The 27,374-nt window shown below is 32.4% G+C and overlaps 1 protein-coding gene across 3 annotated transcripts; it reads right to left on the bottom strand.

Annotated features, from left to right (window-relative positions):
- Nucleotides 1-12,413: 12,413 nt before the first annotated feature.
- On the bottom strand, nt 12,414-27,051 carry LOC143252311 (uncharacterized). 3 transcript variants are annotated; one of them, XM_076504248.1, is made up of 10 exons: nt 26,765-26,935; nt 26,201-26,302; nt 23,558-23,632; nt 22,238-22,279; nt 21,703-21,833; nt 19,961-20,059; nt 19,363-19,497; nt 17,480-17,532; nt 16,458-16,570; nt 12,414-14,554 (listed from the first exon to the last, which is right to left on the bottom strand). In XM_076504248.1, exons 2-9 carry the CDS (start codon nt 26,286-26,288, stop codon nt 16,468-16,470), a joined length of 726 nt encoding a protein of 241 aa, XP_076360363.1. In that variant the 5' UTR covers nt 26,289-26,302; nt 26,765-26,935; the 3' UTR covers nt 12,414-14,554; nt 16,458-16,467. The 3 variants fall into 3 exon arrangements, with proteins under 3 accessions (XP_076360363.1, XP_076360362.1, XP_076360361.1); XM_076504247.1 differs by having other exon boundaries at nt 12,414-16,570; nt 26,935-27,051; XM_076504246.1 differs by having other exon boundaries at nt 12,414-16,570.
- Between the last annotated feature and the right edge of the window lie 323 nt (nt 27,052-27,374).

The following is a 27,374-nucleotide window of genomic DNA, read 5'->3' as shown; positions in this document are numbered from 1 at the left end:
TATATATAAATATAGAGAAATAAAATATAAGCCGTAAATATGGCTTACTTTTACTCATTGCCATATTATATTAACGAAACTCCGGTTTCTCGCTGTATGTAAATATAAATGTTTGAAATACAGTGTGAACTTCAATGGCAGGTAACCGGTTTTAGTAAACTTACTTTACCCTCCTTATCTCGTCTCCTAGATAAACGAAAGATAAAATGTTCTGTAAATTATTTTAACTGAAACTATTTATGTTGAAAATAATGAAAGAGACAGCACAAATACGTTCACAGCAACATATTGTGTATGTTCTGATATTAAAGGATAGAGAAAATAATAGTTGGACAGCAGAATTATATGTTTGTTATTAAGCACAAAGCGACATGACGGACTATATGTATCGTGCCTATTACGGGGTCGAAACCTCGTCTCTGGCGTTATAAGTCTTCAAATATACCGCTGAGCTATTTGGAGCTGAACTGAAAAACAGTGGAAAATAAATTAAACAAATTATAACAGAGAATACTACAGCATTATACAGGGTGTTCGGAAACTCACTGTGCAGTTTTGAAAGCAACGATAACAGCATTCATTCAGTCTATTTCAAGCCAGCAACTGATAGCGGTGTTTAGAAACAAAATAAGAAGGATTCAAGCCTGTGTTGATGCCAACGGGGGTCACTTTCAATATTGTTTATAATTGTCATTCATATTTACCTCCTGTATTCTATATTGAAACATGTCTGTTAATAAATATATAAGTGCACAGTGACTTTCCGAACACCCTGTTTATTAAGATTAGTTACTTATCACTTTAATCTATATATACCTTTTTTGCGAAAACGTATTTAAGCATTTGTAGATGTTTGGACTATGTGCACACCAACAAAATTTTTACTAGATATAAATCAGATTTCGAGAGAGAGAGAGAGACAACCGACAGCTCAATCAATCACTAGAGTGATCAAAATGTGACAGTTTCGTTTGGTGCAGTCTTGATTGTAAGAGATCATTATACGTTCGGCCCGACTTTAAATGTTGAGTAATGTTCACGTCAATTTCTAAATCATGTTCGTCAAAATAAGATAGATAAAGAACGTGAAAGTTTCATAGATTACTTGTCTGTTGAAAAATGTTATACGTGTTAAAACGTTTCACTGGGTTTTTAATTCGCTTTAGGCGTACTTCATACAAACGATTTGCACATGCAAACCGTAGCGCCACGCGCAATCAGTCCTGAAAACACAAATTTCCAAGGCACCTGTCTACAACCCAATGATCAACCCATCAGCAAAGAATGATCAGCGAAATCATAAGAAGAAACAAAATCTCCTCTAAACTATCCCACAATGCAGTATTTCCACTACCATTATTAAAGTATGCAGACTGGTTATCCATGAAAACTCTTCTTACAGAAAATAATCAATTATTTGGTTTGTTTTGAATTTCGCGCAAAGGGACATCAGAGAAAATATAACCAGCATTAGGAAAAAACTTATAACAAAACACAACATTCCAGCAAACACTAAATTTATTCAAATACCAGATATAAAACTAAAGTCCACGCTATGTAAAAATCCACACAGACAAACACAACACCAATGTAATTTATAAATTACAATGCAATAACTGCCACGATTGCTTTATTAGAGAAACAAGCAGAAAAATGGAAACTAGATTCAAAAACAAAGCAAAAAAAACAACACCTTCACACATTTTTGAACACTGCAAATCAAACAAACACAACATAACCATAGAAAACACCCAGATATTATGTAGGGAAACAAATACAAATAAACGCAGAATCAAAGAAGCCCTACTTATAAAACAACTAAAACGAAAATTAAACCAATATAAAGGAACACCTTAAAACCTATACCAGTTAATAATCTGACGTCCACCTGCAACGCCCCTACAATCCTGTACTCGTTTATACTCTCGTCCCTAAGACGTGTGTCCGCAAACGGTCACATTCAAACTCTCTCTTTCTTAACCTGAAGATAACCTAGGAAGGTCGAAATGTTGTTCTCGGCTCATCAATAAAAGTGTTAATACCATTACCAGCCGTTCTGAGATACATTTTAATTTCACTTGGGTTTCTCGTCATCACGAAAGAGCCTACAGACTCAGGTCCCCCGCTGGGACAGTGGTAGTTCTTCGGATTTACAAACGTAAAATCAGGTGGCCACAGCAGATAGCCCGATGTGGTTTTACTATAAGAAAACACACATACACACTACCGATTCGGAAATAGAATGCTCAACTCATCACTAACAGTATTCAAGTAATTACCCCTAGCGGCAGTTTAACAACAGCGTTTCATACGAAATCAAAGTCATTTTATAAATTAATATGATAAGTAATTATTTGTTGTACACTAGAAGTATTTTTCTTTTGCGAGGAAACTGCCCTGCATAAAATATAATAAATATATGATACCTTACTAGGTAAGCTGGAATTATATTCTTTAGTTATTAAAACTAGTTAATTAATAACACGTCAGCACAAACACGGTTCAGTTTCATCGCGTCAGATAACACGATAATTTTTTTCACGACGAAGAAAATAGAATCTCACGATATCTCATGTTTTAAACAAGTATGGCCTTCAAATGGGTGGAGCATTGGTACAAATACCAAATAACACATATAGCATGAATATACTGTTATTCTTACGCTGAATCTAGTCTAGCCAAGCCCCTGACTGTTCTTGTTCTAATTCTTCGTGTTGAGTAGGTTGATTGAGGTTGAGACTGGGCGACCTTGTCTTGTGCCTGCACATTTCACATAGACTAAAAGTATCTTTAAATAATTGAGTTCGGTGTGGGTGGGATGGACCCACACTCTTTCACACTGATTAATTATTTTCCCTTGAATCTGGTTCTCGCTTAAAATTAAAACTTCATTACCTTGGAAAGTTTAACCAGTTAATCGAATACAATCAACAAGCAAATTATCTGAAATCATTTGAAAAGAAGACCCGACATGGCCAGGTGAGTTAAGGCGTTCGACTTGTAATCCGAGGGACGCGGGTTCGAATCCTCGTCACACCAAACATACTCGTCCTTTTAGCCGTAAGGGGCGTTATAATGTCACGGTCAATCCCACTATTCGTTGGTAAATGAGTAGCTCAAGAGTAAGCGGTGGGTGGTGATGACTAGCTGCCTTCCCTCTAGTCTTACACAACAAAATTGGGACGGCTAGCGCAGATAGCCCTCGTATAGCTTTGCATGAAATTCAAAAACCAAACCGTTTGAAAAGGTCTAATAGACTGATTTAAGTACAACATTTAGCTTTCGATTAAACCGCTTTTTTGTTTTTAAGTGCAGAGCTACACAATGGGATACCGACGCTGTATCCACCGAAAGGAATCGAGCCCAGAATTTGGCTTTACAATATGTAAATCCTACTGTTGAATCATAGGGAAATAATTTCTTTAAAAAGTGGCTGGTTGGTTGTTTTGAAATGCGCGCAAAGCCACACGAGAACTATCTACGCTAATCATCCTTAAAAGAACAGTGTAAGACTAAAGAGGATGCAGCTAGTAGTCATCACAACCAACCGCAACCCTTGAGGTAATCTTTAACCCACGTATAGTAAAATTAACCGTAACATTACAACTCCCTACAGCTGAATGGGCGAGCATGTTTGGCGTTACGATGATTTGAACTCGCGACCCTGAGATTGTGAGTCGAACAGCCTATCTACTTTGGCGTGCCGAACTCTTTAAAAGTTAAGAAAATCGATGCGTTATTAGATCTAGCGTCTTTTTTGACCCAGTTTATAGTTAGTAGGACGCTTAGCGCTCTGATTTCATGAATCGCGGCATTCAAAATAACTGAGACACTTTTCAACTTATTCAGAAATTTGGAAGGTTTGATCAATATATTGCCCTTGTAACCAAAACTAGCCTTAGGCAAGTTTAAGGCATGTTGTAGATTAGTTTGATTAACTCTGTTTCTTTAATTTACTTAACATTTTTTGTTTGTTTGTTTTTTGAATTTCGCAAAAAGTTGCTCGAGGGCTATCTGTGCTAGCCGTCCCTAAGTTAGTAGTGTAAGACTAGAGGAAAGGCAGCTAGTCATCACCACCCACCGCCAACTCTTGGGCTACTCTTTTACCAACGAATAGTGGGATTGACCGTCACATTATAACGCCCCCACGGTTGAAATGGCGAGCATGTTTGGTGCGACCGGGATTCGATCCGGCGACTCTCAGTTACGAGTCGAGTGCCTTAACACGCTTGGCTATGCCGGGCCACTTAACATTTTTCCGTGAATAATTTTCTCATTGTATGTTAAAGTATATCTTAGAATTCCCACCCTCGATATTTGTTTTCAAAGGTTCGCTAAGTATAAAATAATTTCTTCCCAGTCCTCCGCTGGTATAGGGGTAATTGTCGGTTTTACAACAATAAAATCAAGGGGCTCGATTCTCCTCGGGGACTCAGCAGACAGTCCGATGTGGCTTTGGTGTAAGTTTAGTTTGGTTTGCGTTGAATTTCGCGCAAAGCTACACGAGGGCTATCTGCGCTAGCCGTCCCTAATTTAGCAGTGTAAGACTAGAGGGAAGGCAGCTAGTCATCACCACCCACCACTAACTCTTGGGCTACTCTTTTATAAAGAATAGTGAGATTTACCGTCCTATTATAACGCCCCCATGACTGAAAGGACGTGTATGTTGGTGCGACGGGGATATGAACCCGCGACCGTCGGATTACGAGTCGCGTACCTTAACCACCTGGCCATGCCGAGCCTTTTGCTGTGAGAAAACACACACATTTCTTCCCATAATGATTCAAATAAAAATAAGCGTTAAGAAATTTAAAATGTACGAATGGACCTGATAGTTACAATAAGTTACAATAACACAGCGCACAGATCATTCCAGTCACTGTTTAACATTGCTATATAAATTTAATACATTATATTTTATCAGTTATGCCATAGTTTTGTTTGAAAACTCATCCCAACGTCGTTTACTTATTAAAGTGAAGAGCAATACAATAGTATCGGAAATATGCTTTTCGTATTCTGTGGATCAGAATTACAACATTGCTGCCGTTAACTAGTTGGTATTAAATATTTTCATTCGTAAGCCTTTTAGCCGAACTGCATTTCATGCTGCGAGTGGATACGAGATTCGAGACATGATGTTGTTCAACATGATCCGTTTTTTCAGTTGTGGACATGTTATAAAAATGAGAGTCAATCCCATTTTTCAGTTAAAAAAGCTAGATATTACTCTATTTGACAACAAATGCTACTGGCTAGTTGCTTTTCATTTGGTATATACGGTTAAAAATTAGTGACGGTATACTTGAATCACAGAGGTCTGTAACCCTCTAGCGTCGTAAACAGAAATTTCCAATTCTCAGGTTTTTGCTTGCTTTCATTTAGTCAAACATATTTCGCAAAATGAAATAATAATAAATTAACATCTAAGTCTGACATAAATAACCCCTCATGTTTTTTTTTCTTTGTTATTTAAAGATTAGTTGCGAATGGTTCTGTTTAAAGAAATGTCGTATAAACTTGCAGTTACGTATCTCAGAACAGCTGGTATGGATATTAATACTTTTACTAATAAGGAGAGAACAACGTTTTGACCTTCCTAAGCCATCTTCAGTTGTTTTTTTTAAACTGAAGATGACTTAGGAAGGTCAAAACGTTCTTCTCTTCTTATCAGTAAAAGAGTTAATATCCATACCAGCCGTTCTGAGATACATTTTTATTTCAAGTGGGTTTCTCGTGATCAGGAAACTCGCAATTATTAAACGTTACCTAGAAACAGGTACTGATCACTTTAAAAATACCACCCTGCCTAATTTAACACTCTCGTCAAAGTTTGTAGGTGTGTATCATGGAATAAACAACTGAAAAAAACACACATTATATGATAATTCAATATAAAACTAAGAATATATATAAATATAGAATTTCTAGCTCAAAATATGTCGATGTAGTCTCAATGAACGACTAAACTGATCCTATATATAAAATAGAATGGTACACAAAAAGTAAATTAAATTATCTTTATTTTTAGTCCCCCAATGGGTCAGTGATAAATTCATTGACTTAGAGATCTAAAATAAGGGGTACGATCACCTTCGTAGTCAAAATGTGTGTTTCATACAAGTACAAGGAACACAATTGTTGCAGTTAATCTAATGTCTATTTTTTCCCAAAGACTCATTAGATGTGTTGTTTTTCTTCGATATTGACTTACACTATGTTTTCAAGGCTTTTTACTAAAGAATATAACAATAATTATATTACTTCATCAAATAAGAATTCCTTTACTGGGATTCCATGTATCTGGTGTACTAGTTTATCTTACTCCATCGTTAGGGCCTTGGTTGTGTTTTTTTTTCTTTCGTATCGGCCTTCGAAACAGGATTAGATATCCGTTATTAAGAACATATAATAACCGTCAAAGTATTCATGCCAGACACCTCCTTAAGAAAGCGCAAAAAATGAAACAAAACCTCAAACTATTTATCATCTTGATGATAAAAGATAATTTCGCGAGAAACTATAGAATATTAATATCTATCTTTCTTGCAATCCTAAACAGGAAGTCAAAATATTTTGATGTAATATAACTTAACATTAATTGCTGTGATGAAAGTTGTCACATGAACACGAATATTCGCATTTTGTTATAATTTGAAGGTGTAAATCATGCGGTATATTAAGTGTATTCTTTTCTCATAATACAAATATATCATAGTTTAATTTCATAACACCGAAAAAATGAAGCATCCAATAGGCCTAAGGTTTATAATAAAAATTATATCAGAAAGTTTAAACTAAGAAAATAATTTTAAATACCATTACAAATTAAGACATTTGAGAGAAAGGAAGAGAAAATGTTTTATCCAAAAAAGTAATAATAAAACCTAAAACTTCACTAAAAACTAATAAAAACATACGAATTGTAGTTACTAACTAACCTACACTTTAAAATGTTTTTAAAACTCGCCAAGAACTTCGAAATATCTAGGGCAAGATATTTATATATATATACACACACACAAGCGTAAACTAAAACAAAAAATTAAAACAGTTAAATTCAAGCAAGTCTTTATGAATTTTCGAGGTATTATGTTTGTCTTAAGATAATAATATCAGGTCATAATTGTTTTGGTAAGCAACACAAGTGAACGGAATGTTACCACAGGAACACTGGCTTTTACATATATTAAATTATTTTTATAACAAAATATACCCTTCTACCTTTGTTATCTCATTTAATTTATTACAGTATTTTATAATGCAATATATTTATTATTCTTTATAAGCCTCGATGAATAGAAATAGATTCGGTAACTTCATATTTCCTGTTCATAAACAACCAATCACTTATTCAATATTCTGCTTTTTATTTTAATGAATGACAATAAATCATTAGCATTATAGAATTGCAGCAACGCCAAAACTAGCTGACTGAATATGTCCCTCATGGTAAGTTTAAAACGTAATTGTTGGATATTAGATAGGTAGACAGTCAACATCAGTCAATGCCAAATCTTGGGAGACTTTTTACTAACTGATAATGAGATTGACCTTCAATTGATAATGCTCTCACGGATGAAAGAACATGGATATTTTGAAATGGGTCTCGATTTTGGGATCTGCAGATTGCGAGTTAAGTGCCTAAACCTCCAAGCGTTATCTGAGTTTCTTGATGAATTTTATAGTGCATACAACACCGGAAATGATGTCATAAGCATACCATCAGAATACGTTCTTGAATATTTTATCCTCAGTTTTTCTGCGTTAATACTGTCAGCACTTAGAATTTTGAAACTTCAAGCATAAAATACTGATTTTTATTTACAGGATAATAATAGGTATAACAAGCTTGTTTTAAAGTTTATGTTTATTTTGAAATTCGCGCAAAGCTACACGTGGATAATTTGTGCTAGCAGTCTAAGTCTAAGAGAGAGAGGCAGGTAGTCATCGCCACCCGCCTCCAGCTCTTGGAATGGATAGAGGGCTTGACCGTCACATTATAACGCTCTCATGGCTGAAAACGCGAGCATATTTGGTGGAATAGGGATTCGAAATCGCGACCCTCAAATTGCAAGTTGAGTGCTGTTCTTAAAGAATTAAAATTACTGCAGTATGACAAGTTTTATATGTTAACTTTAAAACAACTTAATGTGAGAAGAAACAAATCAAGATTCGTATCAGGTGTTGGGTGTCAGTCAAACCCCACCGGCCAAGAAAGGTCACCTCATGTAATCACTTACTTGGATTAATTTAGAATCAGAATAAGTGTACCTTTGGCATTGACTTCTAATTTTCATGCTTATTAACAGCAGTAATGTAACTTACTTAAAACTGAAAATGTCATAGGATGTAAGGATGTATTCTGGTGAAATAATGAATATTCTAAAAATGTGTTTTTAGAAAAATGGTACTTAAGAAAAGACCATCTGAATTAGTATCATGTTTTTGTTATATGATATGCAAAAAAGTTACTTGATTTAACGAAAAGAATCCCCATTTTGCTATATACCCTTCTATACATATCTTGTATGCATATCTTATCCTCAATTTCAGTACGTAGTTATTTCTAACACTCATGTGGTACCTGTCTGTGAGTAAATGAAATCCAACGTTTTTTGCTATCAACAAATTTCACCAACTTACGACGGGAAGATTTTTATGATTTTAACGCTACTTATCCGTGGACCCGCCATGGCCAATGCCTCTTAAGGCATTCGACTCGTAATCCAGGGTCGCGGGTTCGAATCCCGGTCGCGCTAAACATGTTCGCTCTTTCAGCCCTGCGGGCGTTATAATGTTTAGTCAATCCCACTATTCGTTGGTAAAAGGGTAGCCCAACACGTGTTGCGTTAAGATTTGATATATTTAGAATTATCTAAAAAAGAATCAAATCGAATAACTTTTAATATTTCTCGTATCACTTGCTGTTGACTAAACGAATCACACATCTTCAAATATTTCTTGCTTTCAGTAATACAGTAATTAAAAAAATAATTATATTAACATGCATTGTATACAAGTTCATGTTATTAATTAGATAAAATTCAATATCTTCTATTTGATGTTTTTAACCTTCTTGGTGATGATTAGTTGAATCTTATTAGCTTAAATTTTCCATACCTCCTGCTTCACGTTTTGCCTATTGGTGATTAATTTAAATAGAATAGATTACACTGTTGGTGATTTCAAGTTTCTAGCGCTACTGGTGGAAATTTAACTAATGCCAACAATTTAAAGTTTATATGACTTAATTGTTTGTTTGTTTGTTTGTTTTGGAATTTCGCACAAAGCTACTCAAGGGCTATCTGTGCTAGCCGTCCCTAATTTAGCAGTGTAAGACTAGAGGGAAGGCAGCTAGTCATCACCACCCACCGCCAACTCTTGGGCTACTATTTACCAACGAAAAGTGGGATTGACCGTCACATTATAACGCCCCCACGGCTGGGAGGGCGAGCATGTTTGGCGCGAACCCGCCACCCTCAGATTACGAAGCGCACGCCTTAACGCGCTAGGCCATGCCAGGCCTATATGACTTAATACTTTGGGTGAACCAGGCATGACTTTGTGGTTACTGAATATGATGGTCCATGGTTCACATTCACTTACCACTACTATCGAAAACCGTTGGTGTATTATAAAAGTGATGATAAAATTCCTTTATTCAACTAGAGTAATGAAGATTTTGTGATGATGCTGTCGACTAGCTACCTTCTTTTTTAGCATATCATTTCAAAATTACGGACGCCTAGCGCATATAACTTTAATGCAGCTTTGTGATGCAAGAACATCCAAAACAAACTAATAACAATTTATGCGCTACATGCTTGACATCAAACAAATACTTAAGTAAGAAACTATGTTCGTGATCTATGTACGATTTCAAGGTCATTGTGGCATAAAGAAGATTAGTAATCGAGTCCCATCAACTTATATTGTACGAGCATATAAAGCCTCGTATGTGGCTTTTCTTCTTGTAGCATTGTATACTTGTGGAGTACACAACATTTAATACCTCTTAACACCCCCGAGTAATGACTACATCAATCATATCAACTTAAAGGACAAAATATTTAATTTTTATAATAGCTTATATTGTATATGATATAATGTTTTATTACTACTTCCTCGTGACATAAGTCGTCTCGTTAATTTACGGTTTATAAAAGTTTCTTATTTCTAAAAGATCGTGATAGTGTGTAAATGAAATACAGCTGACAGTGCATATGATCCTAGCGCTCCCTACTGGTGGTTAAACAAATAACGTTATTAACATCATTTAATATTTGCAAAGGAAATCCAGTAACTTACTGTGTATACCATTTTACACTCCTGATGTCACCTACTGATAACTTAATGAATCTCATCAAATTCTAAGGGACATAATTCATAAATATCCTATAATATAGGATATCTATGACAAATTTTAGTTTTGAAAGCTCTGCTATCGGGTATTAACACAGTAACTTAGAGAAAAAAAAAAAAAAACAAACTTTCATTCTCCCAGAACTACTGCTAAATAAGTAAACGCATCTATAATTTAACTGATTTAGCAGCGATTAAATTAAATATAGTAGCCTTTCTTAAACGTTTTATACCGAATTAAAATAATACTCTATAGCAAAATATATACTGAATTTCCTAAGCTGGAGGATTTTATTTAAATTGAAATGCAACGTGTTTGTTGTTTGGTTTTGTTAGATAATAGTTTTACAATACCTGTTTAACTACAACCTTGTACGTACTCATAAGGTTTAATGAAGCCTTGTAAGTATTTTTGCGATAAAATGCGAAATACTAATTTATACAGCTTCTGTCTAGATAATTCTGAATGAAACAACTTTTACACAACCCAGCGAAAATAAATTCTTCTGCGATTTAAAATTATATGACTTCTCTAACAGCTCATGGGACAAACAACCACCACCTACGGTTATCATATTTAGTGGCTTCATGTATAATCTGCATGCTTTGATGAGTTCATTTAATGTTCACAACACAAGCAACAGGAATCGATGGTTTAGTATTCCCCTTGTTTAAAAATATAGCTTTCACTTCCACTTTAGATAAGTTAATAAAAGTTCTCCATTATTGATGATGTTCAGTATCTTATTCTTCCACTAGTGCAACAACATTTGTACAGAAACATAAAATGATTTTTATGCTGTAGTGAGAAGCAAAACCTTGATGGCAGTTTCAGTAAATTAAAAATTTTCTTGGGCTAATATAATCCACTGCTGTAAACAAGAGACAAGAAGTTTCCCAAGTTACTTTGCCAGAGACAAGTCACGAATCAGATCATTTAGCTCTTCTTATGTGATCAAATGAGCAGTTTATATTAAATTACCACAGGAATAGAATTACCAGATGAAAAAGATGAATATGATTCATTGCCTTCTTCACAGAATAACTCTTCTACTCCCAGTTTGGTGGTGAATGCAGCACTGCAAGACCATCACCACAAAGTACTGATTTCATTGCAGGTGCAATATGTAATGTACTATTTAATTTCCCTCACTATCCAGAAACATTAGTTATGCCAAAATAACAGTCAACTGGATGATCTTTGGGCTCCCACCATATTATGGGAACTGCATATGGTACACTTGCTCACTTATTCAGCCACTGTGTCAAGCCAGGGAAGCATCAAACTTATTATATTCATTCATGGTCTCTCTCTTTTAAAAAAAAAGGCAGTTTGCAAAAAAAAAAAAGCATTAATCTAAAGAGTCGTCCAAAAATGTCTACTGACGTTTCATTACTTTTTTCTTTCTTTTTTTAGAATTTTCTTTTTGTGACAGCAGGCTGAATATAATTTGTGGATCCAAGAGTTCATGCACTGCTCATGTCCAGTAGTCACAGAAAAAATCATTGTGCTTTGCATTTTAAGGCTGTGGGTGTGTTATAAGCACGATGACTGAAATTCAGTGTTTTATTAGGATAGTTCACGAGCTGTAGTGGGTGATGCTGACAAACTGCCTTGGGACAATTATGTGCAGATAGTCTTTTATAAAGCTTTATGCTAAAATTTGAAACAAATAAAACTTTTTGAATAAATAGATAAACCATTAAATAATTTAAAATTTGTCATTTAATATAAGAGTACCTAATGCCACAGGATTTACATTTTATCAGCAATACATCTTATATTTATGTATTAGACTAAATTTCTCACGTAGTCATCTTGTAACTATTGTGAGCAGACTTCTTAAAATACACCACATAGATCAGCAAATAAATGTGCATTTTTTCTTATAGCAAAGTCACCTCAGACTATCTGCTGTGTCCACCAAGGGAAATCTAACCCCCGATTCTAGCATTGTAAATCCGAGACTTACCGCTGTCCCAGCAGGTTTCCAGTAAATAAAAATTTAGAGTGTAATTTCAATAGTCCTCATAAACAATACATACAAAGGTTTCTTGTCCACTTTAATAAACTAAAAACTTACAAATGATTAGAATATAAATTTAAGTAATACATTCACAGAAAATAAACACAAAGTACAGATATATATAAAATAAAACAATATATACATAAATTTATTTGGATTTCTTATAGTCTGACTGTAGTTGGCATGGAATGACAAAAACTTCATTTCGACACTGGTTAGTTTTGAGTAGGAAGTGCGATATCTTCCTACTCAACATCACTCTCTTTAGGGAAGGGTATAAAACAACCATTTCAAACAAAAGATACTTATACACTGAGAAAACAAAAATGTATTCAAATTGGTTATTTATGATTTTCAAAATAGGATTATTGCTTATATGTAATAGTACTAGAAAACAAATAAATTAGAAACTCAAAGGCTAAGAATATTCAGAAAAATATTTGTTGTGGCAGCTAACCACAGCAAGCCAAGTGATGCTTTGGTAATTGGATAGAATAAAAAAACATAAAGGTGTGTAATAAAAGTCTTCTTTGTGTTCCGAGCAAAACCATGCAACATATTAAACAAAATCACAGTCTGGAAAAGCAACACATGTTGCTCTAGTGACACATTCGTTAAACCATCACACACCTAAAACAGTATTCATGCCATTTCATATAAGGACATAATAACAGTCACTGGATAAAGCAAAGCGCCTACGAATACTTTGGTAATCGGACTGTGGAAACTGACACTTGAAAATAGTCATAGGAAGGGTGTGCTTTAAACATGATAGCTTCAACTAAAAAGCCTTTTTCAACAAGCTACACTGCATAATCAAATATAGTTTGTCTTTGAATTTCATGCAAAGCTACATGAAGGCTATTTGTGTGAGCTGTCCAAAATTGAGCAGTGTTAGACTATAGGAAAGGCAGCTAGTCATCACCACCCACCAACAACTCTTGGGCTACTCTTTTACCAACAAATAGTGGAAGTCACTGCACATTATAATGCCCCCACGGCTGAGAATGTTTGGTGTGGCAGGAAGGTAATATAGTGATCAATAAAATTTTTAACAGAGAAACATGTATTCAAGTATTATATTTGTCAAGAGATGTTAACCTTTGTGCTTAAGAAGAACCTAGAGTCCCCTCCTCCAAAAGTTTTAAAAGAAGAGATACAGTTTTTACTGAATAGGGGTGGGTGGGTACTGTGACATTTAGCTAACAGTCAATCCAATTTCACAGGTTTTGTAAAGAGATGGGGTTTATGATAGTGATGGTAATGTTAAAATGAGTGTACTGTAAATAAAGATTTTTGTTCAGTTTCCAAACAGTCTTTTCTATAGATATGGTATAGGTTTTGCTGGAGATCCTCATGATTTGTGATATTCAGTTATCAGTAAACCCACTTGAAAAACATATTGAAACAAGATTTTCGATGGAGTTCTTGATTAATTTAATATATTGTGACATACAGTCAAAGGCAAATCAAATGTGTTTTTTACAGTTTCAAAATGGCCTGTTTTGAAGAGACAATATAGTTTCTAATAGATATTTTAAGGATTTTAATGTACTATGATACTCAGTTATTGGAGAATGACGTCATATGATTGTTACAGCTCCAAAATAACATATTGCTGGTACAAGTTATCAATATATTTGGGGAAGAGACATACCTTACAATAGGCATCTTAATTTTTTAAACTCAAAATATGAAAGTAGAAACAATTTTAGAAAGACAAGGAAAAAATAGTAGTAATAAAAAGTACTAAATACAATTTACTGCAAACTTATTAAACATAGTTCTTAAATTGCTTAATTTATAAGAGCTTAGTTCACTCTGCTATAACTTTAAATTTTGTTAATTTTCAAATGATCCCTATCTTATCATGACATGGATATCCATTGGATAACTTTTTGTTGTTGTTGTTAAATTTCTTCCAAACTACATGAGGACTATGTGCACTAACTGTCCTTGATTTAAAAGTGATAGACTTTAAAAGATAGACGACAGATAGCCAATACCGCTCACCACCAACTATTGAGCTTTTCTTCTCCTCTAATGAGTAGTGAGATTGAACATTTAATTGGCTGAAAGGATGAGCATGCTCAGAGACTGGTTTCAATCTCACCACCAGCAGATTACAAGTCCAACTCCCTACCCACCAGGTCATATCATGGCTGCAAAAATTGTAAAAGGAATCACATGCATTCTCAAAATTGAAGGTCAATCCAAAAACTGTTCTCGTAAAAGTTTGATATTTTTACATTAGTGGTTGTATTCGTCTGCTTACAAAGAATCGTCTAAGATTTTGTATTTTTTCCATACCTTAATAAGATCAAAAAGTCTTTACTTCATTGAATTTAAATACACCCCCCTCCTAGTCAAAACCAACTCATTCTAGTTTTTAATTTTATTCCTTATGTTTCTTCTAATTTTTTCACTGGAACACACATGTGTAATAATTTCAATTACATTTACTCAGATCACTTATTTAGTATGATATTCACAATACCAATTATATATTCACATTCACTTAATCAGGTTAGTTTTGAATTTCACACAAAGTTATACGAGAATTATCTGCACTAGTTGTCCCTAATTTGGCAGTGAAAAAGTAGAAGGTTTTTTATCATAACTCTTAGGCTACTCTTTTACCAACAAATAGTGAGATTGACCGTTATATTATAATGCCCCCATGGCAGAAAAGAGGAACATGTTTGGTGAGATTGGGATTACAGCTTGTGACCCTCAGGTTACAAGGCAAGTGCCCTATCCATCTAACCATGCCAGGCCCATCCTTAATCAACAGTACTTTATTCATTTTTTGTCTTATAACCAAGAGTGAGGCCAACAGTATTAATGGTGTTTTTCAACATATACAATATAAATGTTTCAGTGGTACCATTGGTTCACTTTGTAAACTGGAAAAAAACTGTATAAAAAGAAAAAATGTATCATACATTTTTATTTACTATATACACACACACAGACTGGTAATTAGTTTCAAACGTTATATATTATTTAATAAAGTATTTCCTTCATCATTGTAAAAAAACAATAATAATAACAAGAATACTTCATTTTGAATTTGCACCAAAATACTCTGAATATCTTACAACAACAAATGTAAATAGAAAAAAATAATTACCTACTCTAAAGAGTATCATTCATAGTTTAAAGAAGTATTGAAACTATTGTTATTTTAATTTTAATATATTTTTTTTAAATATCTGTCATGAAAAACTGACATAAATTTAGGGAAAAAAAATGTCAGAGCTGAAAATCAGATTGAAGGCACCAGACTATGTAATTGTAATAAAATAATACAATCTAAAAAAAGCTTCCTCTTCTGGTTGAAAAAGTATACTCATAAGTGAAATCTACAAAATGCTTTGTCAAGAATATCAACATAATAAGAATAAAGGCTGCTTTGCCTGCAGCATTTGTAAATGCTGCTTACTTTTGATTCATACTCAAATAAAGAAAATCATATAAACTGGAGGCAAAGAGATGATGTTGAAAGTGAAGAAATTAAAGTAATGAGAAGCACAAGTTCTGTGAGAGGTGAAAAATTGAATTAGATTAGAAGAAAGCAAGGTGTATGATATTGATTCTGAAGAAGATGGAAACAATGAAACCTCTAAAACCATTACTGCTACATACAGTTGCATCTTTTCCCATACTTTATGGACTTCAAATCTAAAGAATCTAAATAGTAGAAACAAGTAGTTTATTTCTACCAATTAGTATCTACTGGAACATATTTTAAAATTTGGCATGATGCTTAAAAGGGATTCAATTTTTCATGACCACGGGTCTTAGTTTGTTAACATGCTTGTGCCATACAATTCATATCTGTATGATAATGGGTTTAAATCCACTGAAGCAGTACTTGATTTATATACCACACAAGGTCACTTCTTTTAGTTAACTTTCTTGAATATTAAAATAGATTCTAACAAGTTATTTCTTTCATTGAAAGTTTATCTTAACATATTTGTATTAGGATAAACACACAGTAATAAAAATAAGACATAAATAGTGCAGAAGGAAGACAACATTTCAGTTGTTTGTGCTTACAGAGACACCATTAGGAGTAAAAAAGACGTGAGAACAGTTTGTCATGGAAATTTTGAATAATATCAGGCATGGGGAAACTTATGCAGGCATCTTCAGGGCTTTTGTCAACATTCCTAAAAAAAAACATTTTGATTAATAAGAACTTTAGACTTAATTCTAAAATTACTCATTTAGTTCTCCACTTACATATGATGATCTAAGAGGATATGTACTGTTAAGTGCAGCTCATTTTACACACTATTTTTCTACAAACCTAATTCAACTTGGTGTTAAAGTTGCCAATTTATTCCTGAAAATTAATTTTGAAAAACTAGTTCACATAATAATGTCACTCACTGAATGTCACTTTTAATTATTCTGTAAAAGAGGACTATGCAACAGTACAAGTTTGCCATCTGGATTGATGACTGACCAGAGGATGAAATTAAAGGTCAAAAAGACATTAAACAGAAACAGGTTTGTATTCCTTTTTATAACTGCAATTTTTATCTTTACTCTTAAATATTGATACTGAACATTTCTTATGATGTGTATCAGTGTATTATATAATAATTCAAACAAAAATTACACTTCTTAAATTCAACATTTATGAATCAAATTCAGGAGTATTTAATCAAAGATCCACTGAGCATTAACAGACACTTATAATACAGTCAAAACAGTTCCAGGTAGGAAAAGAAATTCTGCCATAAATATAATGTTCTATAAAAAGTGCCAGTATAGCTTTATACTGTTACCTGTATACTACTTAACTTAAACGTATTTACTTGGCTTAGTATGGTATATATTTGACACACAGTTTAAACAGTATTTGCAATCCTTTTTGGCAATTTTCAGTATAGAAGTAAACTACACTCCAAAAACACCTTTTCAAGGCTTCACAGGGAAAAACAATGCATTTTTATACAAACAATGTATCTGTTGGAATAAAATGCTTTTGTATAACATATAAAACTGCTTGGAGTTTAACTAGCATTATTCTCTGAATGGTTCTGCATACTTAAAAACATCAGAAAACATACCTTGCAACAATATCAGGAATAATTCTCTGCAACTCATATTGAAATCTTTGACCCTAATATAAAATATTCCAAAATCAACATAAATTAGTAATACAGAAATATATTCAGTGATTAGTTTTGAAAAAGTATTTACTGAAAAAGTTCTTAGTTCTTCCTGAAACCTAACTTTGGTGAACTTTAGTTTTTAAATATATAAGCTTTACCTTAAAACAAAAAGAATGATTGAGCTTTTATCTAAAATATCTTATCTTATATCTTTTTCTCTTATTGGTCTTTTGTTTCTCAAATATTAACTCTAAAACTCTTAAACACAACATGACTGTTTTTAAGTTGAAAACAACCATCAGTGTAAGCTATCTTCCTGCCTTTTACGTTTAAATCAATAGCGAAAAGTACCCATCAAATCTATAGAACTGATTTATTACATCTTCTATTATCACATTGTAGTTTTAAACTTAATATGACATATGTTATAAAACTAATGTTGAACAAAACAAAATTTTCACCACCAATAACTTCCTATAACTGTACAATAAACTTAAAACAATGAGGAATATTAGTTTTTGAACAATATCTAATGTTGTATTTAATCCTCAAACAGTGGGAATGTTGTGTCAGTTGATGATGGCAGCTGCTGTTTAAGGGTCAACAGACCATTATTTTTGAACAACACCTAATGTTATCTTTAACAGACCATTGTTTCTGAATAATACACAATGTTGCTTTTAGCACAAAGGGTTGTGCAAAAATCATGCACCTCCATGATTTTTTATTATTATTATAAATTATTCCTTTAAAGCCATTCAAAATGCTATAACACAACATAAGCTTACCAAGAGTTTACAGTATTTTCTCATACACATACATGTTTGTGTAGTTTTAATAATAGAACAATGATCATGAAATGTGACTAGTTTCTTTTCTTCTAGCTACCTGTTGTTCTGGGTCAATCCCCTACACTATCACTTCCATGGAAAAAGACTGCTATAAAGTAGAATACATTATGTAAAGGAGTACAGTAATATTTTTGATTGGTGGATCAGGTAGTACCTTGAGGCTATATCTTCCTCTTATTTTACACTGGAATGATGATTAGTAACTTGGGTAATTCACATGCAGTGAAAGAGATGGTATTATAGAATCTTTGATATAATGTTATTCTCTTTCATTAACCTGAAAGATCTGATCTTATTAGTATCTTCTTCAATGAGCTCAGCAGAAGATTAACAAGTTATTTTGTCTCTAGTAAAAACACTGTTCTTTGTAAAGTGCACTTGTTGCTCAGATACTGTGAAGAAAACTCAATTTTCACTTTATTTCAACTTCATCCAGTTTCTTTTCTACATCAAACTCTGTCAATGTCAGGATTCAGATTTATATCCAAACTAGATTATTTGCAGATATTACAACAAAAAAAAGATAAATCAATGTGTCTGGGAATACCATCAAGTAACTTAACATATGAAAATGACACTTTCATATAGTGATAGTAGTTAGTGAAGATTTTGTTTCTACTTCTTCAACATTGTACTAATTTCAGTCTTTCTAAGTATGCCCTTTTTCAAAACAGTAAATGCAGATTTTTAATAAATTACAAACAATGTGATTAATTATACTTAGTTAAAAAAAAAATTAATTTAAACTTATTATCCACTCCATAATCTTAGAGCAAACAAGATAAGTTAATCCTAAAATATCTTCTTTTTCTTCTATTCAATACATTTAGAAACATATATTCTCCTTACAAATTTTATGTTAGATTTTTTATTTAAAGTGTACATCAGAAAACTAAAATTTAAAATGATCAAACATTCAACCACAAACAACTTGAATTTATACTTTATTTAGATTTTATAGACATATGACAAAAGAATTAATATTACCTCTAAAGAACCAACAATTTTCCCAAGGCGTACCATGCTGGCCACAAGAGTTCGTAACATACCAAACATGAACATGTAAAGCACTTCAGAAACAGGAATTTTAAGCACCCCACAAATAGCCCCAAAAATCACGGCCTATAATAAAAGATTTTGTGAAACAAATTATCAAGTTTCTTATTGCCACAGTTTCAGATAACTCTGTATTAAATTTATTTTTACCTACAAAATAAAAATGAAAAAGTAGGTATCTATTTATTGATCCAGAACTTAAAACCTGGTAAATTCTGAAGGGTACTTACATTAATTCAAAAAGGTATAAAATTTAAAACTCACATGTGATTAAAATCAAATTTTTCAAGGCTAAAACCAAGGTTATTATACCAGTCCCATACAAGTTTTCAATAAAAGCTAATTAACCATAATTCCATTACATTTAACTTATTTTATTTTGTTGCCCTGCTAGTACAATATTTATGGATTTGTGTTTGTTTCAGAAATACTAAAACAAATTTTTGTGGTGTACTACTCTAACAATTTGATAGAAAAATGTCTAAACAACTTATCTATTGTGTTAGTCAATTGTGAATAAAAATATTACCTGGTGACCTCGTACAGACCCATCATCAATGTATTTCTGTAGTGCATCTAAATGAGTGATGAGGAATGTCCTACAACATGTGGACAGCAGTGACCTTCCCTGGACATGTGTAATAAATATATATTATTTCAGCATCACTGCATGTGTATGAGCATAATATTTTCAACACTCTGGAAACTCATGTTTATAGTATTCTGCTCATAATGCATATAATTGTATAATGATATTAGCTTCTCATTTCTCAAGGGTGTTAAAACAGCAAAATAATAGTGAAAATACACTTGAGGAGAAAAAGAAACAGAAATAAGATTTACAGTTTTTTAGCAAAATGAATAAGTGAGTAAATAATAGATAAGAACTTTGTTCATAAATAAGATGTGAAAAAAGTATACATGTAAATCTGCATTGGTAATCTATCAGGCCATCCCATAAATAATGTCCAAAAATTTAGTACAGAAAGTGAGTCATCATTTCTGTCTTAGGCTTTAATGACTAAAATATGTTGTAGGACATGTATAAAAATGTTCAGACAAATGAAAGAAAATACCCAAATCCACCTATTGAGATCATTAATCAAATAAACCCTTATAAAGATGGATGCATCTGAGGAGCACATTAATGAAGCATATAATGCTTTACGAGTTTAAAAAAGGCAACAGTGCAGCAGAAACTACATGAAATATTCAAGGTGTTTATGGTACAGAGTCTCTCAATGAAACAAAATGTCAAAGGTGTTTTCAGAAGTTCAGTCCAGGTGACTACAGCTTAAGTGATACATCACATTCAGGTCGTCCTGTCTAGTTTAATGATGACTTATTACAGGCTGCACCTGATAAAGATTGTGCTGTAACAGTTGAAGAACTAGCACAGAAGCTTAACTCAACATATTCAACAGTTCACAGTCATCTGCAACAGCTTGGAAAGATGTAACTTAGGAAAATGGGTTCCCCATGATTTGACAAAGCCAACCTCAGAGTAAGAGTGGACATTTGCACTTCTCTGCACTCTTGTGAACATAACACCTTTTTTTGGATAGGTTAGTGCCTGGAGATGAAAAATGGATATCTTATAAAATGTTAAGCACTGCAGACAATGGCTCAGTGCAGGTGAACTGGCTAAAGCACAGCCCAAAAATGGACCTCCACCCTAGGAAAGTCTTAAGCATTTGGTGGGAGAAATTGTTGGTGTGATCCACTTTGAGCTGTTGCCACTCAGTGTAACAATTACATCAGACTTCTATTGTCAACACTTAGAGCGTTTTAATATTGCACTGAAAGAAAAAGCCTGTTTTGATCAATTATAAAGGTGTTGTGCTACACCAGTATAATGCACAGCTCCATACAGCAAAGATCACATATGCAAAGATTGAAGAGCTAGACTAGGAAAAACTTCCACATTCTCCTTATTCTCTAGACCTTGCCCCATCTGATTATCATCTGTTCCAAAGTTTGCAGAACTATCTTGATGGAAAAGAGCTTGGAACACATGAAGATGTCAAAACTACCCTCTCCACATTCTCTTCCTCCAAATCCCAAGAATTGTATAGAAGTGGCATTCCAAAACTTGTGAATCATTAGTAGGAAGTAATTAATAATAATGGAACATACATTATTGATTAAATAACATTTTGTGTTTGAAATCCTTTCTCTTTTTCTGAACCTAAAATCAGACATCACTTAAGGGATGACCTGATACATAGTTTCAACTGTAATTACAGTTCATAGAAAAAAAAAATCCAGTACCTGCTGTAGACTAGCTCGCCTGGCTACATGATTCACCAAATAAACATTGTACAACCGATCTAATTTTAGAAGCGCATTGTAATCTAGGTACAACTTATGAGCTTCACGAACAAAAGGCAGAGAGAAGGAACCTGAAAAGTAATTTACAAAATGAAACAATATCAACAGTTTGAGATAGAAATATGAATGAAACACCAAAGACCTGTTTATTGCAAAACAATATAAGAAACAATCAAACACTCCGCAATTTTTAGGTCAATTATTTTTACTTCTTAAAAGTATTAACTTCTATTTTGACTGCAGTTTTTACCTTGATGCAAAAAAATTTACTGAAATTAATATTCAGTATAAAATTGCTTTTCCTAAGCATGAAGCACGTAAGTTCATATTATAATGGCTTAAAACATTTGGACTTAAATAATCAAGCTAGTATTTCCCAACAGCAAATCTGCTCCATGTCATACTTTTTCAAAATTTTATGTATTTCTTTTAATTATAATATATTCATTAATAATAGTTTTAATAAAAACATTACCTGCATTTTCCAGACAACTGATGACAAAAACTCTGAAGTTATCTAAACAAAGAGTTTGTATGTTTGAAATAAGTAAAATATTATGTCAATTGAAAATTAAAAAGAAGAAAACAGTTTAAAAAGCTATCTCAACTCTGAAACAATAGTACAAAAATACCTAAAAAATTAACTTCACATATTAGAAGAACATTAATTTCAAAATATGAAAAACTACTACTTTAGTATTAACTTACTTTATAATATACTGTATAATTTATAAATGCATCTCAAAACTTTAGAAATTAAAAATGTTATATAAACACTTTCTTTTTTTAATTTATCAAAATTTAAATTCCATAATAAAGTATATACAGTAAGATTTAGTCTGTACCTTATTTCAAAATGTTCAATTTGTCTACATTTTGTTCACCTTTCACCAAACTTTAAGATAAAACAAAAATATTTTAATCGACTAGGTTTCAAAATATCTGCATACAATGACATCTTATCAAAACAGCATCTTATGTCAAATGAAGTCAGCTGCAGAATTTGATAAAACTTAATAGGTCAACAATTTGAAGGTATATGCTATAATAATGCTGATTAAAAAAGATACTGGGAGGATAGGACCAATCTTCTTCTAAGAAAGTTTTACTTCTTTAACAAGGGTGATTTGCCTTTGGAATGGGTTGTCTTCAGATGTAGTAAATGCAATGATTTTAAGGGTAATTTTAATAAATATTTGCATAATAAGAGCTAATCTATAAATTTTGACAACACAAATGCCAAACTAGTTTCCTGGTCTTTGTTCAAACAAAGTGGTTTGGTTTTTATATTCTTTCAGCAAATATAAAAGATATTGTGTAGTTTATACTTCTGATTTAAACCACATTTTCTGAACATCACATATTGACATTATACAGCTATTATATGTTTAGAGTTAGGATAAGATAGCTATTTACATTTTCTCACACATTCACTTTAGGAAATTCTTAAATACTTGATGGCAGTAAAAATAATATATTAATTGTTCAATTTGCCAACCACATCACAGTAAATAAAGTGTTACAACCTCAAACAAAAAAAGCATTTTCTCATTTAAAAAGAAGAGAAAAGAAGAGAGAAAATTCTGGGAAAAGCCTAGACATATTAGTCAAATACATTTTAAACTCTACAAATACTCAAATCTGTCACTGTTATGATCCTTTTTGTATATTAAAAGGTCTACTGTATAAACCAACTGTAACCTAAAATAATTAATGGTCACTTGACTTTTTGATATATTACATTTATTCACTTTCCATGAGATGAGAAATGTAGTATTAAAAAAGTTGTGGTTACCCTTGTTTGTGATGTAACCACACTGAAGAGCTGCTTCACAGCCTAAACTGTGTGTGAATCCCCCTGTTGGAAATGCTATTAGGAAAAAAAGAAGTTCTAGATGCAATTGTAAGAAGAAAAACCAAAAAACTAAACATCATTTGTTAATTTAAACAACACAAAATTACATTAATCCCACTGCACCCATTTGACATTTATAACATTAAAGAAAGGATGACCATAAAATAAAATAAAAACAGGATAGAATCTTGAATAGTCACAGCACTTGAAATTCTTTTAGATAGGATTAGAGTAATCTATGAGAGCTTTTTATTTAATATTTTTGTGTGCTGACAACACCAAGCATTGGGTGCACATAAACGTGATTTGATTTTATTACTCATCAGAATCTCTACCAGCCTACCCTGAAATTAAAATTCTTTAAGGCATGAATACAATAAATTAATCTAAGAGACCTTGAACATGGTCAAATAAATCACTCAAAAGGGTTTGATGAAAAATGATATTTTATCTCAAATAGGTGAAGAGATGATGGAGCTATGAGCTAAAAGTTTGTACTTGAAAAACTTTTAGACATTTGTTGTGTTTTCAGATTTGTTTCATTCCCTTTTGCATCAGAAATTGCTAACAAAATTGCTAGACATTTTAATAATTTGAGCATTGAAAAAAAAACTGTATTCAAACCTTCATATAAAATTAACACCTTTCTACCTAATACTAAAGATTCACTAAAAAAGAACAAAAACAGGGAATGTACAGTATCTAATGTGAATGTGGAAAGAAATACATTGGACAAATATTACTCTTTTAGAAATGAGATGCAAAGAACACCAATATCATATGTAGAGGTGATTTCCATTTAAGCCTCAACAACACCGTGATAATATCCTCAGCACCATCAACCATATTTAGCAAAGACTATTTACCAATTACATGCCTGACCAGAATCAAACTCTACCTATATCCTGTCACTAATTTTGTCACATTTAATCTCTGTTGTCTATATATATAAACCTTGAATTGCTTATTACTGATATTTATAAAGACAAACTAATGTTCCACTGAAACATGTAGTATGTTCCACCATCAGTAACTTTTCATTATGCTTATAAATCATTGTTCACTTACTTATCTAATTTTACAGTTGGTCAGTTACACAGATAATGTGAAATGTGAGAGACACTTGAGTACTCTTCACACAAACTTCTTTCCTTCTTGGAAGTGTCAGGATTTACTGTGAAATTCTTTCATTTTCTGTTGTGTCTATAACCTGTAGTTTTTTAGTCACTCCATTAGAAAAACAGTTTTCAGTTTATCACAAGATACAGTTTTTCATTTTCCTTTTGATAAATATGGTTTCTTTTAGTTACTGTTTATTTCAGTACAATCCATTCTGCCTATAACATTAAACAACAGTCCTCCAATTGTTTGATCAGCAATTTACCCTACTTGTTGGTATTGTTTTTAACTACAAAGTTACACAACAAGCTATGTGCTATGAACCCATTGTTGTATCAAACCCTTAATTTAGGTTTGTAAACCATCAAGCTTTTAACTGAACCATCAGAGGCTCTGTCTCTTTTAAAATAAAATTTCCATTTGTTTAACTTCATACCCTTTCTTTCCACCTATTACAAATCACTGCCAGAATCTCTCCATAAAGGTTAGTAACTACATCCACAAATCTCCCATAATGCCAAAGATTGGAAAACTGTTGTTGGTTAGTCAGTTAATACCACATCTTATTGAATGTTTGACCAATCCAAAAAAGCAAATATTAGATGATCATTTCAATACCTTTCTTGATATAGGTAGACTAAAATTAATGAGGTTAAATATATACCAGTTAGTTACAAAGCTTGAATGACCAAAGTGGATCTAGTATTGAGATAAGAACAGGAACACAACATTAAGAGTGAAGTCAGTTTAAAAAACAAACAAACTAGTAATTTGTTAACAAGTTTAAGATGCACTTGTTTAAAATATCCAATAACTCTCTGACATCTTATTGTCACTTAACAAATAACAATAAAAATGTTTGATCCAATTACTTGATTATCCTCCGATTCTGCTCACTTCATTGTTATCATGGTTGATTTATGTCAACGACTAGAACTAATCTTGTCAAAAGCCTGACGTCAAGACATGATTATTTTCAAAATCAAGTCTACCCTTTGTACTAGATATTGAATGAGAAAAAAAAAAGTTTCCTACTGAACTTTCCTGGTTTGGACTTTGAGAAGATTTTAATAAATCCAAAACAAACTGCCAAAAATTTGAAATTAAACTGAGGTAAAGCTACTGCTACTAGTATTTTAAACAATTTAGTTTTGAAATTAAATTCTAGTTGTCAAACATATTTTAAGATTAATTGCAAGCAAACATTTAAGCTCAATTTTACTGTTACCATCTACCAGAATTCTATACTGAAATTGCTAAGTGGGTAAATGGAAGATTAACTTCATGAACAAATTAACTAAGAGTAATAGTAAGGAGGCTGAAGTTGTGATGATGGTTGAGAGAATATAAAATTGGCAAAACTTAATTAACATTCAATTACTTGAGAGTACCATTTATCTTTCACAATAATGATACTTAAATCGAACCATATACATGGAAGAAACATTTTTCAATTTAACTCACCGCTATCAGACATCTGAAGTATTGTGAGGATATTTGTATCTGTCAAGAACTTGGGAAGGTCATTTTCAGGGAACTGTGTTTCACTCATGATGAACTGTTTGACTTTTTGAGTTTTTATATAACAGAAAATACAATACATAAGTCAATTACATCACGCATTTATAAGGGGAAAAGAAATCACAAAATAACTGCTTTAAACAGGTTTGACACCAATGGATTAACTTGCAGATCTTAAAACATTGCTAAAGTAAAGGTCATCCATTAAGAATCTTATCAACAGATGTTAATAAATGCAAACTCTACCACTATCAAAGTATTGCTACTAACTCATTAATAACAATTTAAATTGTTTACGCTACGATAAAAAAAATGTTTTATTGAAATGAACATAAATAAAAACCAGTAAGTATACTATTTAAATGAAAATTAATTTTCTCATTTGTTTCTTATACTTTCTAAGAAGAGACGAATTGTTAATTTGTCCGAAACACAAGAAAAAATGTTAGGCAGTGTAACATACATATAAAAGCGAATCATGAACAATATTTAATTAATTTTACATACGTCTACACTGCTACTTTCTAATTATGCTTCTTCAATAATTTTCATATCAACTTTCAGATGATGGCATTAATGACTTTAAATTTTAAAACAAAATAATTTAACGTTACATAAGTAGACATTTATAATTAACCTTCAACATCTATTCTATAACGTTTATTTTTACTTCTCACCACTAATATTTGGCCACCAGACGAGAACATGTTCACATGAATTTTATTTGTTATTTGCACGTCGTTCTAAACTTTATACTTAAAGTGAAACTAAAAATGAACTCCGCTATTCAAATTTGTTTACTGCCTTGTAAAAAATAACAAATAGTGTCAAACAGTTTTTAGGTCTAAAATAGAATATGTTGAACTTTTTTTTTCAGGGTCAGTAAACAAATTTACCGTAGGCAGTGTTACCAGAAATTACAATGCTAAAATCAGGGGTTCGATTCCCCTCGGTGGGCTGAGCAGATAGCCCTATGTGGCTTTGCTATAAAAAAAACACACACACAGTTACCAGAAAAGTTTGTTGTTGTTTTTATTTTGTTTTTTGCCTTAGCCTGACTGCTACAAACTCTGTTTCATCTTTACTTACTTCAAGATTGTTTTTGTTCCAAATAATA

Source organism: Tachypleus tridentatus, chromosome 6 (assembly GCF_004210375.1).
Source record: "Tachypleus tridentatus isolate NWPU-2018 chromosome 6, ASM421037v1, whole genome shotgun sequence".
Lineage (NCBI taxonomy): Eukaryota > Metazoa > Arthropoda > Merostomata > Xiphosura > Limulidae > Tachypleus > Tachypleus tridentatus.
This window is presented reverse-complemented; position numbering and strand designations above follow the sequence as displayed.

Bases quoted from the DNA above. Each gene is read 5' to 3' on its own strand.
- LOC143252311 (XM_076504247.1), bottom strand. From the start codon at position 26,288: ATGAGTGAAACACAGTTCCCTGAAAATGACCTTCCCAAGTTCTTGACA. The intron at 17,533-19,362 runs GTAATATTAATT...ATTTTATATTAG, and splicing joins AAATTGTTGGTTCTTTAGAG to GGTCAAAGATTTCAATATGA. The intron at 16,571-17,479 runs GTATGTTTTCTG...GTTTTTTTTTAG, and splicing joins ATTCCTGATATTGTTGCAAG to GAATGTTGACAAAAGCCCTG.